The 22,234-nt window shown below is 38.9% G+C and overlaps 1 protein-coding gene across 3 annotated transcripts in view; it reads right to left on the bottom strand.

Moving 5' to 3' along the window:
• The window catches only part of KIF16B (kinesin family member 16B), a 332,414-nt gene that overhangs the window by 87,728 nt on the left and 222,452 nt on the right, over positions 1-22,234 (bottom strand). For 2 of the 3 annotated variants that reach the window (XM_036009549.1, XM_028523744.2), the window contains exons 18-22: positions 10,247-10,300; positions 7,390-8,748; positions 3,562-3,714; positions 1,581-1,677; positions 335-385 (exon numbers count right to left, since the gene is read on the bottom strand). In XM_036009549.1, the coding sequence (XP_035865442.1) occupies positions 335-385; positions 1,581-1,677; positions 3,562-3,714; positions 7,390-8,748; positions 10,247-10,300 (1,714 nt within the window). Of the gene's footprint in view, positions 1-334; positions 386-1,580; positions 1,678-3,561; positions 3,715-7,389; positions 8,749-10,246; positions 10,301-10,648; positions 10,682-22,234 lie in introns of all 3 variants that reach the window. The other variant, XM_036009548.1, reaches the window with a different exon arrangement.

Here is a 22,234-nt window from a genome sequence, read left to right as displayed (position 1 = left end):
AAGTACTGTTACATTTCCAAGTCCCATATCTGATTCAGATTATACAATTCTGCTTTTTAAATGCAAACCAAGGGAAAGGATACTGTTACCAATGAAAAAGTGGGCAAAGCGCCTCCACCAGTGCTACATGCCAGTCAAATACAGTCAAAGCAGTTTTCAGCCTGCAAAATTCCATTTAATTTTTAGTCCATAGAATAGCCTGCCTTCCCTATTAGCCATTAATCTCACTGGGACTTCAAAATTCTAATTATGCAACTAAACATTAAGAAAATTTAATCATATGATCATGCCATAATTTAAGGCAACCCTATCAATCTAAAAAATCATTACCTACCTCGTATTTTAGCTTACGTTGAATGGTACCATTGTGAAGTTTCTCATTATTCTGAAAAGAAAATAAAAAGCCCTCTATATTAAATTATAGCATGTTCACAGAGGAGGAAATAACTAATTTGATTAGAAATGTTTATGGGAACAAAATTCTAAAGAAACATACGTGTCATTCAACAATGACAACCTTTCTATAGAATTTATATTCCATAGTAAACATGACTCTATTGATCTGTCTCCCTGTAAGAGGAATGAACTATTTATTAATTTTAAAATAGCAAGAATAATATTAAAAGCAAGATGTCCTTAGAATAATTCTTAAACTTGCAGGCTAGAAATGCAATGCTTTTATTTTGATAAAGATCAACCTGTCACAAATATGTGTCTTCTCAAAGGCAAAATTATACTTCTACTTTGAATAACTTATCAAATAAATAGTTATGGAAATTGGTTGTATTTTTATTTTTATATGTTTTTTCAACTACAATTTACATTTTACATTTAATATGATTTTGTATTAGTTTCAGGTGACATTGGTTATATTTTTTGAGAAAACAAAAAAATTACATGTAGAATTTTAATTTTTTTAATATTTTTTTTCAGTTGGGATTTTATTTTTTAAATCTTTCTTGTATTTTTTCCATTGCCCTTTACTCTCCTTATACTCCCTGCCCCCAAGCAATCACCAACCACACTGCTGTCCATGTCCATGAGTCCTCTTTTCTTTTTGCTCATCTCTCCACTCTTTAACCTCCCCCCACCCTCACCAGCTGTCATACTGCTCTCCGTTTATGACTTTGTTCCCATTTTCATTGTTAGGTCAGTTTGTTCATTAGATTTCATATATGAGTGAAATCATAAGGTATTTGTCTTTCTCTGACTGGCTTATTTCACTTAGTATAATGTTCTCCAGGTCCATACATATTATTGCAAAGGGTAAAATTTTCTTCTTTTTTGTGGCCAAGTAGTATTAAATCAAATGAAGTAAATAAAACATTTAATAAACTTTATATCCACTTAAGAATTTCCCCCAGAACTTCAAAACTTTAAAATAAATAAAGTTACTTTTGAACTAATACTATTTGGGAACTGTTAAGCTTCACCCAAGCAATACTTAATTTTTCTAGAACATTTGCATCTCAATTTTCTCACTGAGACACAGTAACAAAAGATCCTACAACCACCACCACCACCACTTATTGAAAATTCATTTTTAAAATGATTGTGTTACTTTGGTTCCTTCAGCTCACCTTCGTCATAACTGCAGACATGTTGCTATTGTTGCCAGTCACACAATGCAAAACCTGAAGACGCCTTTGGACTTCTTCTTCAATGTAAGCATTGACCCTGCGAATGGTGGACATGGAGGTACTTGAGCACTTCTAACCACACAGGGCACTGGAGACACTTTTTTTACTATGCCCTTCATAACAAGAAACTTTCTCATTTTAAATGCCAAACAGAACAACTACTCTTGGACCTTAAACATTTTTCTACTTTCTAAGAAACCTAATGCCATTTTACTAGGCACTAGGTTTCTTAGTTTACTATCTGTGTTTTCTCCAAATGAAAGAGGACTGGCCAGGTAACAGAATCTTGAGAATGGAAGGGAGACTAAGCAATCCCCTGCTGGCAGGTAGGGGAGAATCACAGACCCTAGTTTCCCAAGGCTCCGCAGATGCCAGCCATGAATCACTAATTCAGACCCAACACTTCATTCAATGAGCCCTGGTTTCCTCACACAGAAAACAGTGATGGTTATTGCTCACATCACAAAGTCACTTAAGAAGATTAAAAGTAAAAAACCAATAAAGAAGAAGAAAACATAATCTCCATGAATTTTCACTATCTCCTTACATGAATTTTCACTATCTCAAAAATGTCTTACATTGTTCCTGCTCTGTCTCTTCTCTCCAACTGGGTTGCCTACACCTAGCTAGAAGAGACCACATTCTGATATTCTCTACCTTCCAGAATGCTAGTCACAGGGTCAAGGCACTGGAAACCAGAAACAGTTGACTTTTAAGGCAGTTGTTAACTGCATATTTCATACCTCATAGAATGTAGGTGGAATTGTATGAAGTACAACCATCCAGAGAAACCAGGCAGACTACAGAATTTTATTTCCATCTAAAATCTTTCTAAGGGTCAGAATGCTCAGATAGAAGTCGTAGTCAGCTCTAGGCAATCCTTCCCCCAGACACTGATTAGATGAATTAGTTAAAATTAACTGTTTTGCATATTTTTATGCTACCACACTAAAAAAATCTGGTTTCACCTTTCTAAGCACATGCATAGTCCTACAGCTATTCTTTGTAGTATTAATCATAGCAAAATGATTTTTGGAAATGCTGGGTAAAGAAATTAATATTTTAGGCAAGATAGCCCAGAAGAACAGAGTTTAGAGTAATAAAGTACAGCATTTACCTTTCAGTATTGAAAATAAAGTCAAGTGCAACTGAACCTGAGCCAAGGCCACAACAAATGAATTACCTCCAGGACTTTTACTTAATTTTTAAACTAGCCCCATGGAGTATACAGACCTATTTGTAAAGGGCTACAGAGGCTCATGCTATTCTGAGTACATCTTCATATCCAAATACATATCTCTATGTCATATCCATGACATAAATGGTGTTAAAAAATAATCCAGTTTCTTACAGACAAAGACCACATAGGTCAATTTATCAGAGCTCTAAGCCACAGGGCATTTGACAATGTCACCCAAGTTGAGAGTCATTTTACTATAGGAACACCAGATATAAAGTTATGTTATTCATGATCATCCTGAATATACTGGTATGGGTTTTGTAATATACTTCATTTATTTGTAATAAATGACTCCTATAAATTAACTGTCAGTATAGGTTCTTCTTCTTGACACAATTCAATTAACTCTATTTCTTTGTCCCTCTCAATTTGGCCTTGCATTACTCCTCTCTGGATGAGATAGTTTCCCAGGGTCTTTTATTTCTACCTTCTCAAACAAACTACTCATACCAGCATTCTTTGGATTTAGCTGGCCAGTACTCAGGTCTTTGGTTCCCTTTAAATAAAACCCAACCCACCACTGGCCAGGCAGCAGTTGATGGAGACAAAGCATGTCTCAGGGTCATAAATTACTTGTCACTTTGACAGACCCCTCCATAAGTTAATTGGCCAATAAGAGGTACAGGGACTCATTGCACCACATCAGAAATGTAGGTGTGGTATCAGTTTAATGCCCAATACCTGGCATCCATCAGAGGAACCAGGTGAGATTTTTCAGCATTAGACGACAAGCTGGAAGAAGCAGCCTTTCCCTCCAAGGTACCAAAATGCCCCTTTTGAACGCCATCAACCTCACAGATCTTCTGCTTCAACTGCTGGATTTCATGTTCCAACCTACAAAAATGGAAATTGCATGAATTCACTCATTAACAGTATTTCCTGAGCATCATCACTGGTTGGGACATTGCTTTAGAAACCATGGGGAATTTAGACAAAAATTGCGCAAAGAGAGTTATCTTCTAAAAGATGCTACATACCTAAAAGATAAGGTATAAGGTGATAATGGGCCACAAAAGTGGTTCAGATCAAGTGCTGTAGGCGTCCAAAAATTAGAGAGTTTTATCATCAAGGGCAAAGATGTTTCCACAGTCCCCAAGCAAATCCTCAGAGGTAGATGTGCAGGATTCGGAGCCCTCTACCCTGGCTTCCATAAGACAGTTGTTTACTATATATCAAGATCCCACTTAGTGTTTCTGTTTGACAAAAGAGATCTAAGCTTTAAAGAGTTCTTTTTTAAAACCATCATCTAGGAAAACCTTCAAGGACAAGGTAGTTCCAAGTTGAACCTTCAGAGGCCAGTAGGAATTTGGAGCTTTGGAGATGATGGTAGAGGGTTCCCCAGGTAGACAAAGCAATACGAACACAGAAGCTAAGCCACGAAAATCAGGAATCCACTTTGGCTAAGACAGACAATACAGAAGAGGCAAAAAGATGAGAGATGTAGGAAAATAGGCTGGCTGTCTCAAGAAATTCATATAAACCATAAACTGTGGCAATAAACTTTATCTCCTATGATAAATAATATATCTAACATGACATCGTTTGTCTGTGAGGCTGTTCTCCCACTGACCCAGGGTACTTGAATCTGGAGTCATCAGGCTACAGGACCAAGTTTGCCAGTGAACTTGGTCCCAGGGAACACAAGACTCACCTAGAGGGTACAGCCCACTTGGTGTGTGAACTAGGGGCAAGGTAATGAAATCTGGGTCTCCATATCTTTAGGTAACAAATTAGATAGTAGGTTAGTCTCTCTAAACTCATCCAGATCCAAAAATTAGGGATTCTTTAGATGCTAACACACTATAATACCTCCAGCTCTCTGATGTTACCAGCAGCAATCTGACTGCTCCATCCCAAACATGAAAGCCACTTTCTAAACTGTTAAAATGAGCTTATGCAGTCACCAAGGTTAGCACTCATGGGTTCATTGGGAGGCGATGTCCTGCTTAACTCAGTGCTTCACCTGTCTACTGATTAGCAAGTCCTTACAGAGCATCAACTTGCATAGCATACAGTATTTTCAAAGGACAAGGGATGTGCATAAAAGAGTGATGTTAAGGGCCAGGTGCTGGGGCCAACAACCAGGGAACAATATTAACAGAGTCTCAGAGATCATAAGGAAAATGAGCCGAATATAAGTAGGTAACTGCCAATGTTTATAATTAAGATGTTGCCCAGTGGAGCTATTCAAAGACATCTTTCAGGGCTGGTACCATGTAAATGACTCCACAGAGCAAAGGGGTTCGAGTGAAGCCTTGAGCAGGATTTATACAAATGGTTGCAGCATATGTGAAGAACCAGCCTGTCAGGGCAGCAGCTCTGTGTCAACAGACAAGAGGTTAAGAGTTGGGAGGTTAGACCTAGATTCAAGCTGTTGCTCTGCCACTTTCTGCTTGACACTTGTCCCCAATGGTTATATAACCATTAAGTAGAAAAGAAGATAGAAACTGGATTAAATTTTGTCCACAAAGCAACCAACAGGCAAAGCCAAGTTCAGTGCACTGCTGTCTAATATGTTTCCACATATTTAATATTGCGCACTTGTGCATTTCATGAGTGGTCAACTCAGGCTGCCTGGCAGGCCCTGGCTTAGCCATGAGAACCTTGAGAGATAATAAAACACTAAAAAAACCACAAGAGCATCACAACCAGAGCAAAGAGCTCAGATTTGTTGGCATAAATTAGGTCTTAGAAAAGTCTACTCCATCAAAACACGTGACACTAAAAGCCTCCTTTGCGTGGTTGCTGGAGGAATGCTGACATTGGGAAATCACTTCCATGGAAATCACAATACTGTATCAGCTATAATAGAGTATTAATACTAAATGGCAGGGAGCAAAGCCAAATGATGAGAGCCAGGGACATCAAGCTAAAAGCTCACGCTGCATTTTTACTGCACACTGCAGGATACAAATTGAGAGCCTGCCCTCTACTACTTCAAATTTCCTGGGGCTGGAGTTTTGTCCAGCAATTTCATTTATATAATATACCTGCAATCATATTGTTAAACCTCCAACCTTTTTCTCTGAAGTAATAGTATTATGGTTTTTGATTGTTATTTGTTGCTGCTTTGCCTGAGGGAATTACTAGAGAGTAACTGTAAATAGAATTCACAGTATAAGCAGATCATTTGAAAGGAGGTTGTCCAGACCTTTTCAGTCAAGATAATGGATGGAGGCTCCAGCAACACCTCAGAGTAGGCCTTGCCTGGCCATTAGCATGGACCCTAGGCTTCTGCCAATGTCCAGCTGGGCTCCTATTGGCCAGCTGACTAGTCTTCTGTTGCAGCCCCGAAAGAGGGTGGGAGGAATGCTGGGAAGGGGGGCAGCGTTCCAGGCCCTCCAACCTGGGCTTACAGTTAAGATCTCAACTGAACAAAGGTCTGGAACTAAGATAATGCACAGGCCCCTGGTCTCACCCTCCCCTCCCTATGAGGGTGAGGACACTGTGGCTCAAAGATGAAAGATATTGCCCAAGGTCAGCATGCCAGAAAGGGCTGAGCCAGCAATTAAGCCCTGTGCAGGACAAATCAGGTGATACATGCCCACCAGGTGGTCCTCAGGCCTGAGAGTCTTGGCATCATGTCTTGAGGTTACCAGGAAAAGCATTCTCCAATTCATGTATTTATTCATTTTGAGAACCTGCTGTGTGGGGAACAGTGATAGGGAATAGGCGAAGGGGGAGAGTATTCATTCTCCCTTTATCATGAAAATAGTGCTACTTTCTAGTTTTATTTTTCACACCACCAACAGTAATATCAGTAAATGATCATCAAACATATTTGAACATACTACTGGGGGTTCAGAAACAGAGAGAGTTTTGTTTGGTTGTTTCTTTTTAAATACAGAATCCTGGGGCCTCCCCTTAAATACGTACTGTGAATCATCAGGGTGGGAGAAGTATGTTCCCTTCCATCTCGGGTGTGAAAATCAGTATCTGTGAAGGCAGTGGGGGGTGCTTTACTGTAACTAGGGCTAGTCAGGGAGAGGATGCCAATGATGAGGAAGGAGAGAGGGAAAAAGAAGAAGGAGCTGAGCAGGGAGGAGGAAGAAAACAAAGAAGGAAGGAAAGAAGAAAGGAAGGGAGAAAGGAGGGAGGGAAGGGAGGGGAGAGCAAGGAGTAGAGAGGAGGGAGGAGAGAGTGGGGAGGGGAATGGAAGGGAGGAGACAGAGTAGAACAAAGAAAGAAGAAGGAAGGACTCAAGGCTGTAAGTTCTCAGTCTGTCATATTTATCAAATATTGAAACATACACATTCCATAGGTCAATGAGGTCATGGACAAGGGCTTTGTTTTCAAGTCTTTCCAACTTGAGGCCAATGATTCTAAAACAAGGGTTGTAAGGAGGAAGTAAAGGATGTTTAGGGATATTTTTCTCAGGCAAATAAGCATTTGCCTGTGGATTAGAGAATACAAAAGCTCAAAGAATTACTTTTAAAAAAGAATGAGAAGCAGGAAATGCAGTGTACTTGGCACCAGTGCTACACCATGCTCTCCTTTCCTTTGCCTCACCTCTCCCGGTCCTTCTCCAGGGCCTCCTGCTCAGCTTCTAGGCTGGCCTGCAGCCCTGACTGCTCACTGCTGCTGCTGTTCAAAGTGGCCAGCTTCTGCCTCTGCTCTTCGATCTCCAGGCCCAGGGTGGAGCGCCTCTGCAGGGCTGAATGCCTCCTCTCTAGCCGAGCTACAGCCAGCTCCAGAGCCTCTCTCTGCTGCTTCTCTCGGGATTCTAGAATCTCCTTTTCCTTTTTTCTCACTTTTTCTTCCTGCCGTGCAATGTTAGCAGTGAATTCAAAGGTGGCTTGAAGCTTCTGCAGCTGGCTTGCATTGGCTTGGTACTGTGCAAGCTGTTCTTCTTTTTCTTCCATTTCTTTTTCTACTTGGTAAAGAGTGTTGTCTAGGCCAAGAGGGCCTCTATCAAGGATTTCAAATGCTCTCTGCTTTTCTTCTAACAGAGTTGGCAAATGATTCTGCAGGAGGTACTGGAGCTGGCGTTCTTTATATTGCAGCCTGTACTCTGCTGGCTTTATTTTCTCTAAGTCTTGAGTGAGCTGGGTGACATACATGACACTATCATCATTTTTTTCCAACAACCTAAATTCTTCTTCACTCTCAGTTTTTAAACGTTCTAGGATTTCCTGTTCTTCTTCAACTTCTTTCTTCAGGAGGTCCTTCTGCTGCACCAGGTCCTTCTCCAGGTTGGCTAGCTTGACCAGCTGCCTCCTCTTGAACTCTAAGAAATGTAGCTGAGCCCTTTCTAACTCCCCACCATCATCGTCACCCTCAGCACGGGCTTCCTTCACCCGCAGAAGGGACTCCCGGATGCCTTCCAGGTCTCTCCTCTCCTCTTCCACCCGCTGTACCTCCCCTCGCCGGAGGAGCCGGATCATCTCCTGCTTCTCCCGGAGCTGCTCTTCGAGATGGGCCACCAGCATGACCTGCTCCTTTTCTTGCTCCTCTAGCCGCTTTTTCTCCAGTTCAAGCTTGGCATATTGCTCATCCTTTTCCCTTTTGAGCCGGTCCAGTTCTTGAAATATCTGGATCTTCTCAGCCTTCTCATTGTTGTTGAGTTCCTGGAGCCGCTGCAGTTCTTCTTTGACCCGGAGAAAACTCTCTTCTTCTTGTTTCCTCTTCTGCAGTTCAATTTCCTGCTGCTCCCTCAGTCTTTCCTCTTCAAATTTTTCTTTCTCTGCGAGCAGATCCTTCAGCCTGCTTTCAATGTGGAAGCTGCGGCGTTTGAGGCTCTCCTCCTGCTTGCGGATCTGGAGCTGGACAATTTCTGTCTCCTTGCGCTGACTCTCCACCTCTTGCTGCATCCGCTCTAGTTCTGCCTTATCTGATTTTTGCTTTTCCTCCATTTCTTCTATGAGTTTCCTGAAATGCAAAATGTTGACTAATCATTATTTGATCACAGTGTTCAAATGTTTCTCTTTCCCCTGAAATGCTCTGAAAATGAATATACAATATAAAGCCAAACCCTCCACTACAATAAAAATGAGGGAGAACTGTTTGCCTTTCCATTTCCAATAGTAGCCTGCTTATTTTTTTCACTCTATAACCGTCCAACATCATTTCATATTTCATAGTATTTGCCTAATCTCTTAAAGTAGCCTCTGATATAATTTCTTTTGTAGAGTCTATAAGCATAATATGTTATGAATGATATAATTTTAAAAGCCCCATGAGCTCAAAGAGAAAGAACCATGACCAATTTAAATTTAAATATGAATAATTTTGTTCAGCCCAATGGCTAAAATGCAACAGAAATTCAGTTATGAGATGACATTTCATAAAAATGCTTATGCTGTCTTCAAATCATTGGGGTTGAATATCAAAGTCAAGACAATCCACAGTTCATTGTTCCTGCTCAAATAACTACATGCTATTTAGCATTTAATCACTAGTTTAGGAAAACTAGTAATCACCAAATGGTGATGGTAATCACCAAATGGCCCAAAATATTAGCTTATTAATTCATAAAACTGAAAATAACAGCCTTCATTAGAATACTTAAATGCATGATCCCAGGGGTTGCATGTTATGTGTTGTCCAGGAAAACAAATGATTTCCATTGGGTGCTAACTCAATATTTTGAGATTGAGATGGCCTCCAAAGCAAGAACACAGTATATAAGAACATTGATACATGGCTTCCCTCTCCTGACCCACCAAGGATCTATCTTATATGATACTGGAAACTGATTCATTTGTAATACCTAAAGTCCAGATTCTAGAAAATAAATATTCACTTTGTATATTTTCTATGGCTTTAGTTTCTACTCTAATATCTTAGTCCATTTCTTGGACTATTAAATAGAACAGAAAAAGGGAAAGGAAATTTTTAAATCAAATAATTGTACTCAGAACATATAAAAACTCCCCAAATCAATAAAAAAAAAAACAGACACACACACGTACACAAAAAAATGAAGTGCAGAATACTAAGAAGTGGATTACAGAGGGTAATACAAATGGCCAACCAGCATAAGAAAAGATATTTAAAAGGGGGGAGGCATAAGAAAGGGAAATTGTCACTCTTTCAGCTTTTTAAAAACTCAGCTGATATTCTTAAGGAAGATATATTTTTTTGAGTTAAGCTTAAACAAGTATATATTTAGTTTATTAAGTTTAATACGTATATTAAATTTGCCTACTAACTCAATTCCTCCTTTCTCACCAGTATTTGAAAAATTCAAACAGGAAGTAAAACTAACCAGCTAAAGAAAAATGGCCTACAGTCATTAGACATGTACATAACAGACATAGAGCTAGAGGGAGGTACTGAAACAGACACAGATGAAATCAGTCTAAGACATTAACATAAAAATCCACAATTACAGTTGTGTTAAAACTCAGTAACCCATGTAGCTTACCTTTTACTTTCTAATTTTTCAAGTTCTTCACGCTGTTGCCGCTCAAATTCAAGTCTAAATAAAATCAAATGAAAATGAGTCGCTTCTCTACAAAGCTTTCCTCTCTCTTAATCTTTGTATAGGTACATTTTACAAAGAGCATCAGTTATTCAAGAATGATTTTTCGCTACTATGAATTAGCAAGTTTAAAATGAATACTCTGTTCTATGACTATGATTAGAAATTAGACATTCTTTTATGGGTGCTTGAATTCAGACTAAATAAAAACATTTGACTTAAAGGAAAACAAACAAAACACCACTGTACTGAAAAAGCATAGTGAAAAGAGACTTCTAAATGAGAAGCATGTCTACTCCATGCAGTTTAGTGACCGATGAGTATATAAAAATGAAGAATCTCTACCTTAGACAGATGGGTCCTTTTATAGGGAAAAGACTGCCAGGGAGGTAGAGAGAGAAAGTACAGACATCAGTTAAGAAAAGAATTAACTGAGGAAAATATTAGGAGAAAAGCAATAAGGTACAAAAGCCAATAGCCAAGGACAAATTGATATGTCTTTTCATAAATATCACATTTCCCAATACTTTCTTGAAGCAAACACTCTAACACTCCAAAGAGTTAGCTGTTATGCACACTTCCCATGATAATTATAGCACTAATAATAGTTGAGTATGAGTAATAATAGCAAACAATAGTCAAATTTTCTACTTTGCAGATAGTTATACAACAGGAAGTTTGTCAAAATCCTCCTTAACTAGTAGTTACATGAGGCTACATAGATCAGAAACAGATTTACCATAATGGAAGCAAAATAAATGGGGTTGAGCCATTGAAAATTCTGAAAAAATAACTCATTAAAATATAACAAAGGCCGATTTTTCCTCAAACACTAGATTTAATTAATGCAAGATTTCACTATTTCACTAATAAATAGCATGAACTATAATTCACACATTTTCCTGTTGTGGTAGATGGCAGATACATCCTAAAACTTGAACTATGGGAAAATTCACCATGAATTATTTCCTTGGGTAATGCGCAAGTCCAAATTGAACACAGTTACCTTTACAATGAGCTAACAAATATTTCAAATAGATGTGTCACCAATTTAATTTGGTATAATATTGAGAATAAGATAGCTAATGGACTTTGTAAACAGAAATGAGTGCTGTGCTTAGAGATTCACACATTAGCTTACTTTATCTTCCTTGCAAATCCTTAAAGGTAGCAAACAGTATCTCCAGTTCACAGATTAGTAACCAAAGCTTGGGTATATGAATGAACTTGTTCAAGGTGATAAAGATAAGATATGGTGGAGCCAGGATTTGAAGCCCTAGCAGCCTGCTTCCAAAATATCCACAATTAATTCACTTTTAAAAGCAATGATCAAATTTGTGATATACAATGAAAGTATTAAATCCTTCTATTGAAACTTGTCATTTACATGATAATGTACATAGAAAATCCTATAGACTCCACCAAAAAACTGCTTGACCTAATAAATGAATTTGGCAAAACAGTGGGATGCAAAGTCAATATCCAGAAATCAAAGGCATTTCTGTGCACCAACAATGAAACAGCAGAGGCAGAAATCAAGAAAAAAATTCCCACTTGAAATAGCAAAAGAAAAATAAAATGCCTAGGAATAAACCTAACCAAGGAGTTAAAAAACCTGTATTCAGAAAACTACATAACACTGAAGAAAGAAATCAAGGAAGACACAAATGGAAACATATACCGTATTCATGGATTGGAAGAATTAATATCATCAAAATGTCCATACTACCAAAAGCAATTTATACATTCAATGCAATACCTATTAAAGTACCAATGGTTAATTTCACAGACATAGAACAAACACTTCCAAAATTTATATGGAACCATAAACGACCCTGAATAGCTGCTGCAATTTTGAGAAAGAAGAGTAAAGTAGGAGGGATCACAATACCTGACACTAAACTACACTACAAGGCCACTGTAATCAAAACAGCCTGGTACTGGCATAAAAACTGGCACATGGACCAATGGAACAGAACAGAGAGCCCAGAAATAAAACCAAGTCTCTAAGGTCAATTAATATTTGACAAAGGGGGCAGCAACATAAAATGGAATAAATATAGCCTCTTCAACAAATGGTGTTGGGAGAACTGGACAGCCACGTGCAAAAAAATGAAACTAAAGCACCAACTTACACCTTATACAAAAATAAATTCAAGGCGGATAAAAGACTTAAATATAAAATGTGACACCATTAAAGCCCTAGAGGAGAACGTAGGTAGGAAAATCTCAGCTATTTCACGCAGAAACTTTTTTACTGACATGTCTCCTAGAGCAAGGGACATAAAGGAAAGAATAAACAAATGGGACCTCATCAAAATAAAAAGCTTTTGCACAGCTAAAGAAAACAGTATCAAAATAAAAAGAGAACCAAGTGTATGGGAAAACATATTTGCCAATGATACCTCAGACAAGGGTTTAATCTCCAAAATATATAAAGAACTTACACGACTCCACTCTAAGAAGACCAGCAACCCAATTAAAAAGTGGGCAAAGGACTTGAACAGACACTTCTCCAAGGAGGACATACAGAAAATCCAAAGACACATGAAACGATGTTCAATATCGCTAGCTATCAGAGAGATGCAAATTAAAACCACAATGAGATACCACTTCACACCAGTCAGAATGGCCATCATAAACAAAGCAACAAACAAGTGTTGGAGAGGTTGTGGAGAAAAGGGGACCCTCGTGCACTGTTGGTGGGACTACAGACTGGTATAACCACTATGGAAAGCAGTATGGAACTTCCTTAGAAAACTAAAAATGGATCTGCCTTTTGACCCTGCAATTCCACTGCTGGGACTATATCCTAAGAACACTAAAACACCAATCCAAAAGAACCTATGCACCCCGATGTTCATAGCAGCACAATTTACAATAGCTAGGTGCTGGAAGCAACCTAGATGCCCATCAGTAAATGAATGGATCAAAAACCTATGGTACATTTACACAATGGAATTCTATGCAGCAGAAAGAAAGAAGGAGCTCATACCCTTTGCAACAGCTTGGATGGAGCTAGGAAGCATTATGCTAAGCGAAACAAGCCAGGCAGTGAAAGACAAATACCATATGATCTCACCTTTAACAGGAACCTAAACAAGAAAACAAAGAAACAAACAAAATATAACCAAAGACACAGAAATAGAGGACAGACTGACAGTGACCAGAGGGGAAAGAAGAGGGAATTTCAGGGGAGAATGGGAAGGGTTTACAGGAGCAAATTTAAAGGACAAATGGACAAAAACTAGGGGGAGGGTGGTAATGGGAGGGAAGTGGGGTTGGGTGCGTGGGCTGGAATGGGAGTAAAAGGGAGAAAACTGTACTTGAACAATGATTAAAATAAAATAAAAATTAAAAAAGATAAAAATAAAAATAACTGTTTAAAATATCTTAGGAACTTATTTTATACAACTAAGCAACAAAGAAATAGCCAACCTATCAGATGCACAGTTCAAAACATTGGTAGTCAGGATGCTCATAGGATTGGTTAAATTTGACTGCAAATTAGATGAAAAAATGAAGGCCATGCTAAGTGAAATAAAGGAAAAGGTACAGGGAACCAATAGTGATGGGAAGTAAATGGGGACTTAAATCAACAGTGTAGACCAGAAGGAAGAAAGAAACATTCAACTAGAAAAGAATGGAGAAGAAAATTTAAAAAAATGAGAAGAGGCTTAGGAACCTCCAGGATATCTTGAAATGTTCCAACATCCAAATCATAGCGGTAGCGGAAGGAGAAGAGGAAGAGCAACAACTGGAAAACTTATTTGAATAAATAATAGAGGACAACTTCCCCAATCTGGCAAAGGAGATAGACTTCCAGGAAGTCCAGGAAGCTCAGAGAGTCCCAAAGAAGTTGGAACACACTAAGTCCCATCATAATTACATTACCCAAGATTAAAGATAAGGAGGGAATCTTAAAAGCAGCAAGAGATAAGGAGACAGCTACCTACAAAGGAGTTCCCATCAGACTGTCAGCTGACTTCTCAAAAGACATTACAGGCAAGAAGGGACTGGAAAGAAGTATTCCAAGTCATGAAAGGCAAGGACTTACATCCAAGATTGCTCTATCCAGCAAAGCTTTCATTTAGAATGGAAGGGCAGAGAAAGTGCTTCTCAGATAAGGTCAAATTAAAGGAGTTCATCATCACCAAGCCCTTATTATTTGAAATGTTAAAGGGATTTATCTAAGAAGAAGAAGATAAAAAAATATGAGCAGTAAAATGACAGCAAAGTCACAATTATTAACAACTACACCTAAAACAAAAGCAAACTAAGCAAACAACCAGAACAGGAACAGAACCACAGAAATGGAGATCACATGGAGTGTTATCACAGGGGAGTGGGAGGGGGACAGAGGAGGAAAGGTACAGAGAACAAGTAGCATAAATGGTAGATAGAAAATAGACAGGGGAAGGGTAAGAATAGTATAGGAAATGTAGAAGTCAAAGAACTTATATGTATGACCCATGGACATGAACTAAAGGAGGGGAATGTGGGTGGGAGGGGGGTGTGCAGGGTGAGGGGAGTGAAGGGTGGAAAATGGGACAATTATAATAGCACAATCAATAAAGTATATTTAAAAATAAAGAAAAAAAAGAAACTTGTCATTTAGGGTTATATTCATCCTTCTATCAAATGAAAGTAATCAGTAGATTATAGGCACTGCCATCCATGAGAAATCAATAATACACACACACAAACACACACGATTTTTGCAAGTTCCTGAGCCCAGCACATAAGTAATTACACTAAGTGGGAATAGGGCTCCATTACAGTCAATATATAATCATTCTCCTTTATATAACAATGAACAAACCTTGGGAATTTTTCCTAGATTATTTTTTAGACTTTGGTACAGTTTAATCTTTTTATAGATATTTATACAGTCAAAAAGAATTCCTGGATAAAACACTTTCAAACTCAGAGAATTTTGCTAATGGAATTATCTTTATTCTCTAGTTTTATTTTTTCTGAACAATAGCTCAATGTGACTATTAACAGACACTGCTCTGACAATGTCACAAGTGCATGGTCATAAGCCAAATGCTACTCCAAAATTTGGGAGATCCAAATTCAAATGAAAACCTATCACCTGAGGAGTGTTTAAATGTGCAGGTGCTGGGCTGGTCAGTCGGTGCACAATGCCCTCACTTTGTTCCCCCAAATCCAGCAGGCTGACAGGTTTCTCATCCTTATTTTATAGAACAGGAAACTGAGGTTCAGAGCATGTAAGTAGCAGAGGGAGAACCTGAATCCAAATTTGATATTAAAGTCTATACACTGCCAACAAATATAATTGTTACTAATGAGTTGCATGGTCTCAGGTCATAAAATGTGAGTTTTAATATCTTCAATTCTCTAAAATGACACTCTGAGCATCTACTTTTTTAAATGAGCACAATATCAGGCAATGAATGAGCCAGGCACAGAAAATACAGCAGTCTAAGGAAGAGGTGGGCCCTGTACCTGGAGGGCTCCCATTCCATGACAGTCAAATAAACACAAGTGTGTCACGAGCCAGGCCTAAGGAGGGACACTGTTACATAGAGAAGGGTATTAACCTCAGAATTGGTAAGTATGTCAAATGAAGGCAAGCTACGTGAGAAAACCTATATCTAAGCTGCACCATTTTTCCTTGTGCATGATACAGAAACTCAAAGAAGCTCAAAGTAGCCAGATCTTGGCTTGCTATGGAGGAAGTGGCAAGACATGAACCTCAACAGGATACAAGAAGTCAGAGAGTGAAGAGCCTTAGAGTTACATTTAGAATTCTGAACATGATCCTAAAGAAGATGATAGAAAAGTGTCTTGGAATAGGGTTGTTTAAAAATACATAGACCCTGTGTTCTGTAGACAACAGGTGGGAGGGGGACAATATGAGTAACCAAAAAACAAATGAGGACATTGTTGTGGTCATATAAATAAGAGAGGATGGAGGCAGGAACTAGGATAACTAAGAAAAAGATGTTCTCTGATTTTCTCAGGAGGGTGGGTTGACAGAACTTGATAATTGGTTGCATTTTGAGGGGGTTGTGATGAGAAAGGAAGCTGACCCTCAGTTCTCTGGCAAGGTTACACACAAGGTGGGAAGGCAGTACACAGAGAAGCTGAGCTAAGAGGTAAGCAAGTGTGACACCCTACAAATTCTAGTGGTTGTAAGACTATGTAATGAATTATTTAACCTTAGATGCTTACTTTCTGTAGAAATTGAAGAAAACAACAAGCCTTACCTCAAAGGATTATAGCCAGGATTCAATGAGATAACACATGCAAAATATCTGTAGAGCATCTGCACATATTAGGTCCATAACAACTGCCTCTCCTTGTTATGATCTACTAAGATAAGGAGGAGCACTGTGGATGGAGCCACTTGGGGAAGAGGGAAAAGTAGCAGTGGTAGCTATAGTAGTGCTAGCACTCACGGTGGTGAAGGTGGGGGTAGTAGTTAACATGCACTGAAGATACAGTCTATACCACGTTCTGAATACTTTGCCTTTAACTCTCACAATGGCCCTGTGTGATATATTTCCCATATTACCTATGAGAAACTGCCATATTGCTAGTAATTTGGCAGAATCAATATTGATTCTAGAGCCCATAATTTATTAATATTTTATTGATTATGCTATTACAGTTGCCCAAATTTTCCCCCTTTGCCCTTCTCCACCCAGCAACCTCCACTCCCTCAGGCAATCCCTACATCATTGTTCATGTCCATGGGTCAGGCATATAAGTTCTTTGGCTACACCATTTCCTATACTGACTTTATATCTCTACAGCTATACTCTAACTACCTATTTGTACTTCTTAAACCCCTCACCTATTCACCCATTCCCCCCACACCTCTCTCCTATCTACAAACATCAAAACACTCTCTGTATCCATGATTCTGTCTCTGTTCTTCTCGTTTGCTAAGTTTGTTTTTTAGATTTAATTGTTGATAGATATATATTTATTACCATTTTACTGTTCACAATTTTGATATTCTTTTTCTTAAATAAGTCCCTTTAACATTTCACATAATAATGGTTTGCTGATGATGAACTCCTTTAGTTTTTCATTGTCTGGGAAGCTCTTCATCTGCCCTTCAATTCTAAATGATACATCTTCGTGGGGTAGAGCAACCTTAGCTGTAGGTCCCTGCTTTTCATGTCTGAATATTTCTTGCTAACCCTTCTAGCCTGCAGAGTTTCTTTTAAGAAATCAGCTGACTGTCTTACGGGAACTTCCCTGTAGGTAACTAACTGCTTTTCTCTTATAGCTTTTAAGATTTTTCTTTATCTTTAAACTTTGGTATTTTAATTATGATGTGTCTTGGTCTGGACCTCTTTCAATCCATCTTGTTTGAAACTCTGTGCTTCCTGGATTTGCACATCTATTTCCTTCACCAAATCAGGGAAGTTTTCTTTCATTATTTTTTCAAATAGATTCCTATTTCTTGCTCTTTCTCTTTTCTTTCTGGAACCCCTATGACATGAATACTTGAAGTGGTCCTAGTGGCTGATTATACTATCCTCATTTTTTTAATTCTTTTTTCTTCTTGTTGTGCTGACTGATTTTTGTTTCCTTATGTCCCAAATCTTTGATTTAATTCTTGGCTTCATCCACTCTCCCATTGTTTCCCTGTAAATTGTTCTTTATTTCAATTAGTGCATCCTTCACTTCTGACTGGATCTTTTTTATGCTGTTGAGGTCCTTACTAAGTTCCTTGAACATCCTTATAAACAGTGTTTTGAACACTGTATCTGATAGATTGCTTATCTCCATTTCATTTAGCTCTTTTCCTGGAGTTTTGATCTGTTCTTTCATTTGGACCATGTTTATTTGTCTCCTCATTTTGGCAGTTTCTTTGTGTTTGTTTCTATGTATTGGGTAGAGCTGCTATAACTCCCTGTCTTGGTAGCTTGGCCTAATGTAGTAGATGTCCTATAGCTTCCGGTGGCACAGCCACCCTAAAACCCAAGCTGGGTACTCAAGGAGTCTCCTTTGTGTGTGCTGAGTACACCCTTCCCTTGTAGTTGAGACTTGGTTGCTTTTAACAGATTAATAGAAGGGATTTACCCAGGTCAGTCAGCTATAAGGACTGGCTGTGACCACTGACCACCAACCTCCAGCCTCCATGGAGGATCAGCTGTGCAGGGCAGGGTGGTGGTGTGCCAATGTGATCTGTAGCTGTGCACTGGATATAGAGGCTATGGCATTTTCTGGGTGGTACAGGCCAAGGTCAACCCCCACCTATGTTTTGCCCAAGATGACCCTGCATGAGCTATAAAGCAATCTGAGATGGCTGCTATGTGTGCTGGTCTTGGAGATTCACAAGAAAAGCCAAGATGTGAATCTAATCTGGCTGCTGCTAGTCCCATGTCTAGGACTACTTAGCAAGAGGTATGGTGGCTGGGGGTTCACTGAGGCCAGCTGTTGTTTCTTTGAGAAGATTCAGGAAGTTGTGACGCATGAGTCATAACCAGCCATTCATATGGAAAAGTCACTCTTAACAGCTTGGATGGGCCAGTAAGGTTAGTGGGACAGAGGCTCAGGAGATCTCCAGGGCAAGGCAAACAGTGTTAGCCAAGGTGGCAGAGTCTTAGATATGGCATCCACCTGCTGGCTGCCCATAATTAGAGTCCATAATTTTAATCTCTTTTCTATCACTTCTTAAGAAGGTAACCTCAACTTTACACATGGTATATCTAATGATTCCAGAAGATCATCCATACTGAGTGTCCAAAAGGCAAGGGATACAAAGATCTGGCTGTCAGGCCCTTTATCAAGGATGGAGATGAACTTGCGATTCACCAGCATCTAGATAGAAATTGAAATCATAAGAGTAGATGATGCTATCCAGGACATATGTATAGAATGAGAATAAAGGAGCTTAGTGCACAGTGTGTAAGTCCACAGATAATGCAGTGACTGGCAGGGAAGGACAGGCCTTCCAGCAAGGCAGGAGTGAACAGTTAAAGACAGAGAGGGAAGACCAAGAAAGGGTAGGCATAAGGAAGCAGAGGAAAGGGGTGTTTCAAGAAAGAAGGAATTGGTAGGATGAAATGCTTCAGAAATGTCAATTAAAATAGAGCCCAAGGAGAACTCACTGAATTTAACAACATGTAGATCACCAGTGACCTTGGAGTAAGCTTTGTGGGTTGAGGCCAGATGGCAGTGGGCTGAGGAGTAAATGGGTGGAAAGTGGAGACTGAGTATGTAGATAGGGTAGAGACCTTTCCTAGTAATTTTAGTTATAAAGAGGAGGTAGCAGTTTTAGGAGGATGGATGATCATTTTAGTAACTGAAAGAAATGTGTATATTTATTAATAAATCCTCATATATAAAAGCCAAAAGAAAGAGGGAATAAAAAATTAGGGAGAGGTTGTAGATACTTCAGGGGACCCTGATATGTAGGACAAGAAATGATGGACCAATGGCTAAGAGCAAGTGCTCTGGAATTAGCATAACCCAGATCAAAGGCTGACTCCTCAGTGACGGTGGAACAAGTTCTCAATTTCTCTTGGCCTCAGTTTCTTTATCTGAAAATAGACTCAAAATGACACTAGTCCCTATAGGGTAGAAGATCCAATGAGAGTACAAACTGAGAAATCAGCAGTTAATAAACATTAGCTATGAATCCTACAGGGTCCATAGTACGAGTAGAGGAAGGTAGCCAGAAAGGCAAAAGTACAGTTGAGCCACTGACATATGAAGAGGAAAGGCTGAATGTAAAGCAGAAATGAGATTTAATGGTGTTGTTCTCTTAGGACTTATGTATTCTCTGTGCTGTTAGGAGCAAGGTCCTCTGCTAAGAGTGAGGAGGAACAGTGGTGGGCTTAGAGGCATAAAGAACATGGAGATTATTTGTAACAGGTGAAGAGGCCAGTGGGCAAGAGAACTGACAAGAACAAGCAAAAAGGGGTGACTGGGAATCATTCAAACTTAGAGACCATCAATTTACAGAGGCACCAATGTCTGTGTTGATGTCTGTTTTTCTCTTACAGCATTGAGTTGAGATGCCCAGATGCATGGTTATAGTTTCAGGCCAGAAAGACAGTTCAGTGGTTACAGCTGGGACTCTGGCAAGGAGGACCTAAGGAAGATCTGAGCATTTAAGAAAAGGATGGCTCAAGTGTTGGGAATGAGGAGTTGATTAAAAAGGTAAGCAAGTGGGAACAACAAAGGCTTACAGGCAAAGGTAAGAATCAAAGATGTTCCCAGCATGAGTTATCCACAGGGAGTCATAAAGTCAGGATTTAGAAAGATGGTGAAGCTCTGAAGGAAATGCCTGAAAAGCAAGTAGATGACAAACAACTGTAAGGAGAGGCAAAGCATCTGAGAGGCAGATTATCAGATGTGAACAGATCAGGAATGCTCTACAGGTCAGGGAAAGGGTGGCCTGAGAGCAGCCAGGGGCAGTCCCAGGAGTTTCTGGGCTGATGAGCTCACTTGTTCCTCCTTGGGAGATTTCATTTTAGAACATGGGGCTGGGATAGGGAAGGACAAAGTATTTGGATCAGTGGTGGCTGTCAACCTGAGATGCATGAGGCCACAGCTCTGATCCCTCCTAAACAGTAGCATCTATTGAAATGTAAAGTTCTGAATCAAGAAATTATAACTATGTTGTACCTTGAAAGTAATATAAAATTGTATGTGAACTACAATTGAAAAATTGAAAAAAAAATTATTTAAAAGAAGAAATCAGAGGTTGTCATTTTAATTCTTAATGAAGAAGTATGACTTCATTTTTGTGACCTGTTTCTAAATAAGAAAAATGTCTGATTGCTTTCTACTGAAAGCAGTATATTCCTTGATAAATAATGACTCCTATTTCCTCAAAAATAGAATAAAAAATAAATAAAACAAAACAAAAAAACATAAGGATGCTCAGTCTTAAAATAAAGTCCCAAACAGTCTGAGGAGAGTGTTATAATTAAAAAGTTAGAAATAATATTTTAAATATGAGCTGATATGAGCTATTGTTGGTACTGTATAATGTCTGTAAAATGTATATTTACTAATCATACTTTAAAATGCCCCTCTTTCTATTATCAATGGTAATAATTTCAAATAGCAAAATCTCAATAGATTGTACAAAATTAATGTGTGTTAATATCAAGGAAAAATATCAACTGTATTTGTATTTTGATGTGGCTTCATTTTCCATAAGTGTCATTCACTATCTTATTTTACTGGAATTAACTTGGCCCCAAATGCTAATTTCCTAAATGTCATAGTTAAAAGGAAAACCACAAAAAGTTATAGTTTTTGCAGCTGTTTTAGCATTTTAAAAGGACATTTGGAACTATATATATTGTGTTGGTCCAACACAAAAAGCATAGCATACAACTGATTTTTACAAGAAATGGCTGTTTTTTGCATTAAAAGATATCTTTTAGTGCATTTTTAGGTATAACTGCATATCATGCAATTTATATTCCTGTTATCATTGGAAGTGAAAATTAAAGGGGTAGGAACTTCTCAGTTTGCCCCATTGCACTGAAAGCGAGACTATGATTAACAACAACAAAAAATTAAATGCACTAAAAGCATAAATCTCTGAGTCCTTGTGTTGTCCCAATGGTGACTAGTGTTATAACTCTTGATGTCATTTCACTTTCTAAAAGGAGCACAGTGTCTCCTCAAGTCTGGCCAACACCTGAGCCGGCGGCTATAAGGAGGGTGGGCAAGAAGGTAATGGAAGCTGAGTTCCAGACCACAATATGACTGGAAAGAGCTCTCACCTGGCAATGGAGGTGAGCTGAAGGTCAGGCAGTCCCTTACATAGAAACAAAGTGCATATGTGAACAGGTAAGGACAAAATCAGTCAGTGGGTAGGCCTGGATTTTTCCTGTGTGACTCAGGTTGTAATCAGATACAGGAATGACTTCATGGGTGTGCAATCCATGAAGATGCACAGGACACTGCATTTACTTGATG

This window comes from Phyllostomus discolor, chromosome 9, assembly GCF_004126475.2.
Source record: "Phyllostomus discolor isolate MPI-MPIP mPhyDis1 chromosome 9, mPhyDis1.pri.v3, whole genome shotgun sequence".
Taxonomy (NCBI): Eukaryota; Metazoa; Chordata; class Mammalia; order Chiroptera; family Phyllostomidae; genus Phyllostomus; species Phyllostomus discolor.
This window is presented reverse-complemented; position numbering and strand designations above follow the sequence as displayed.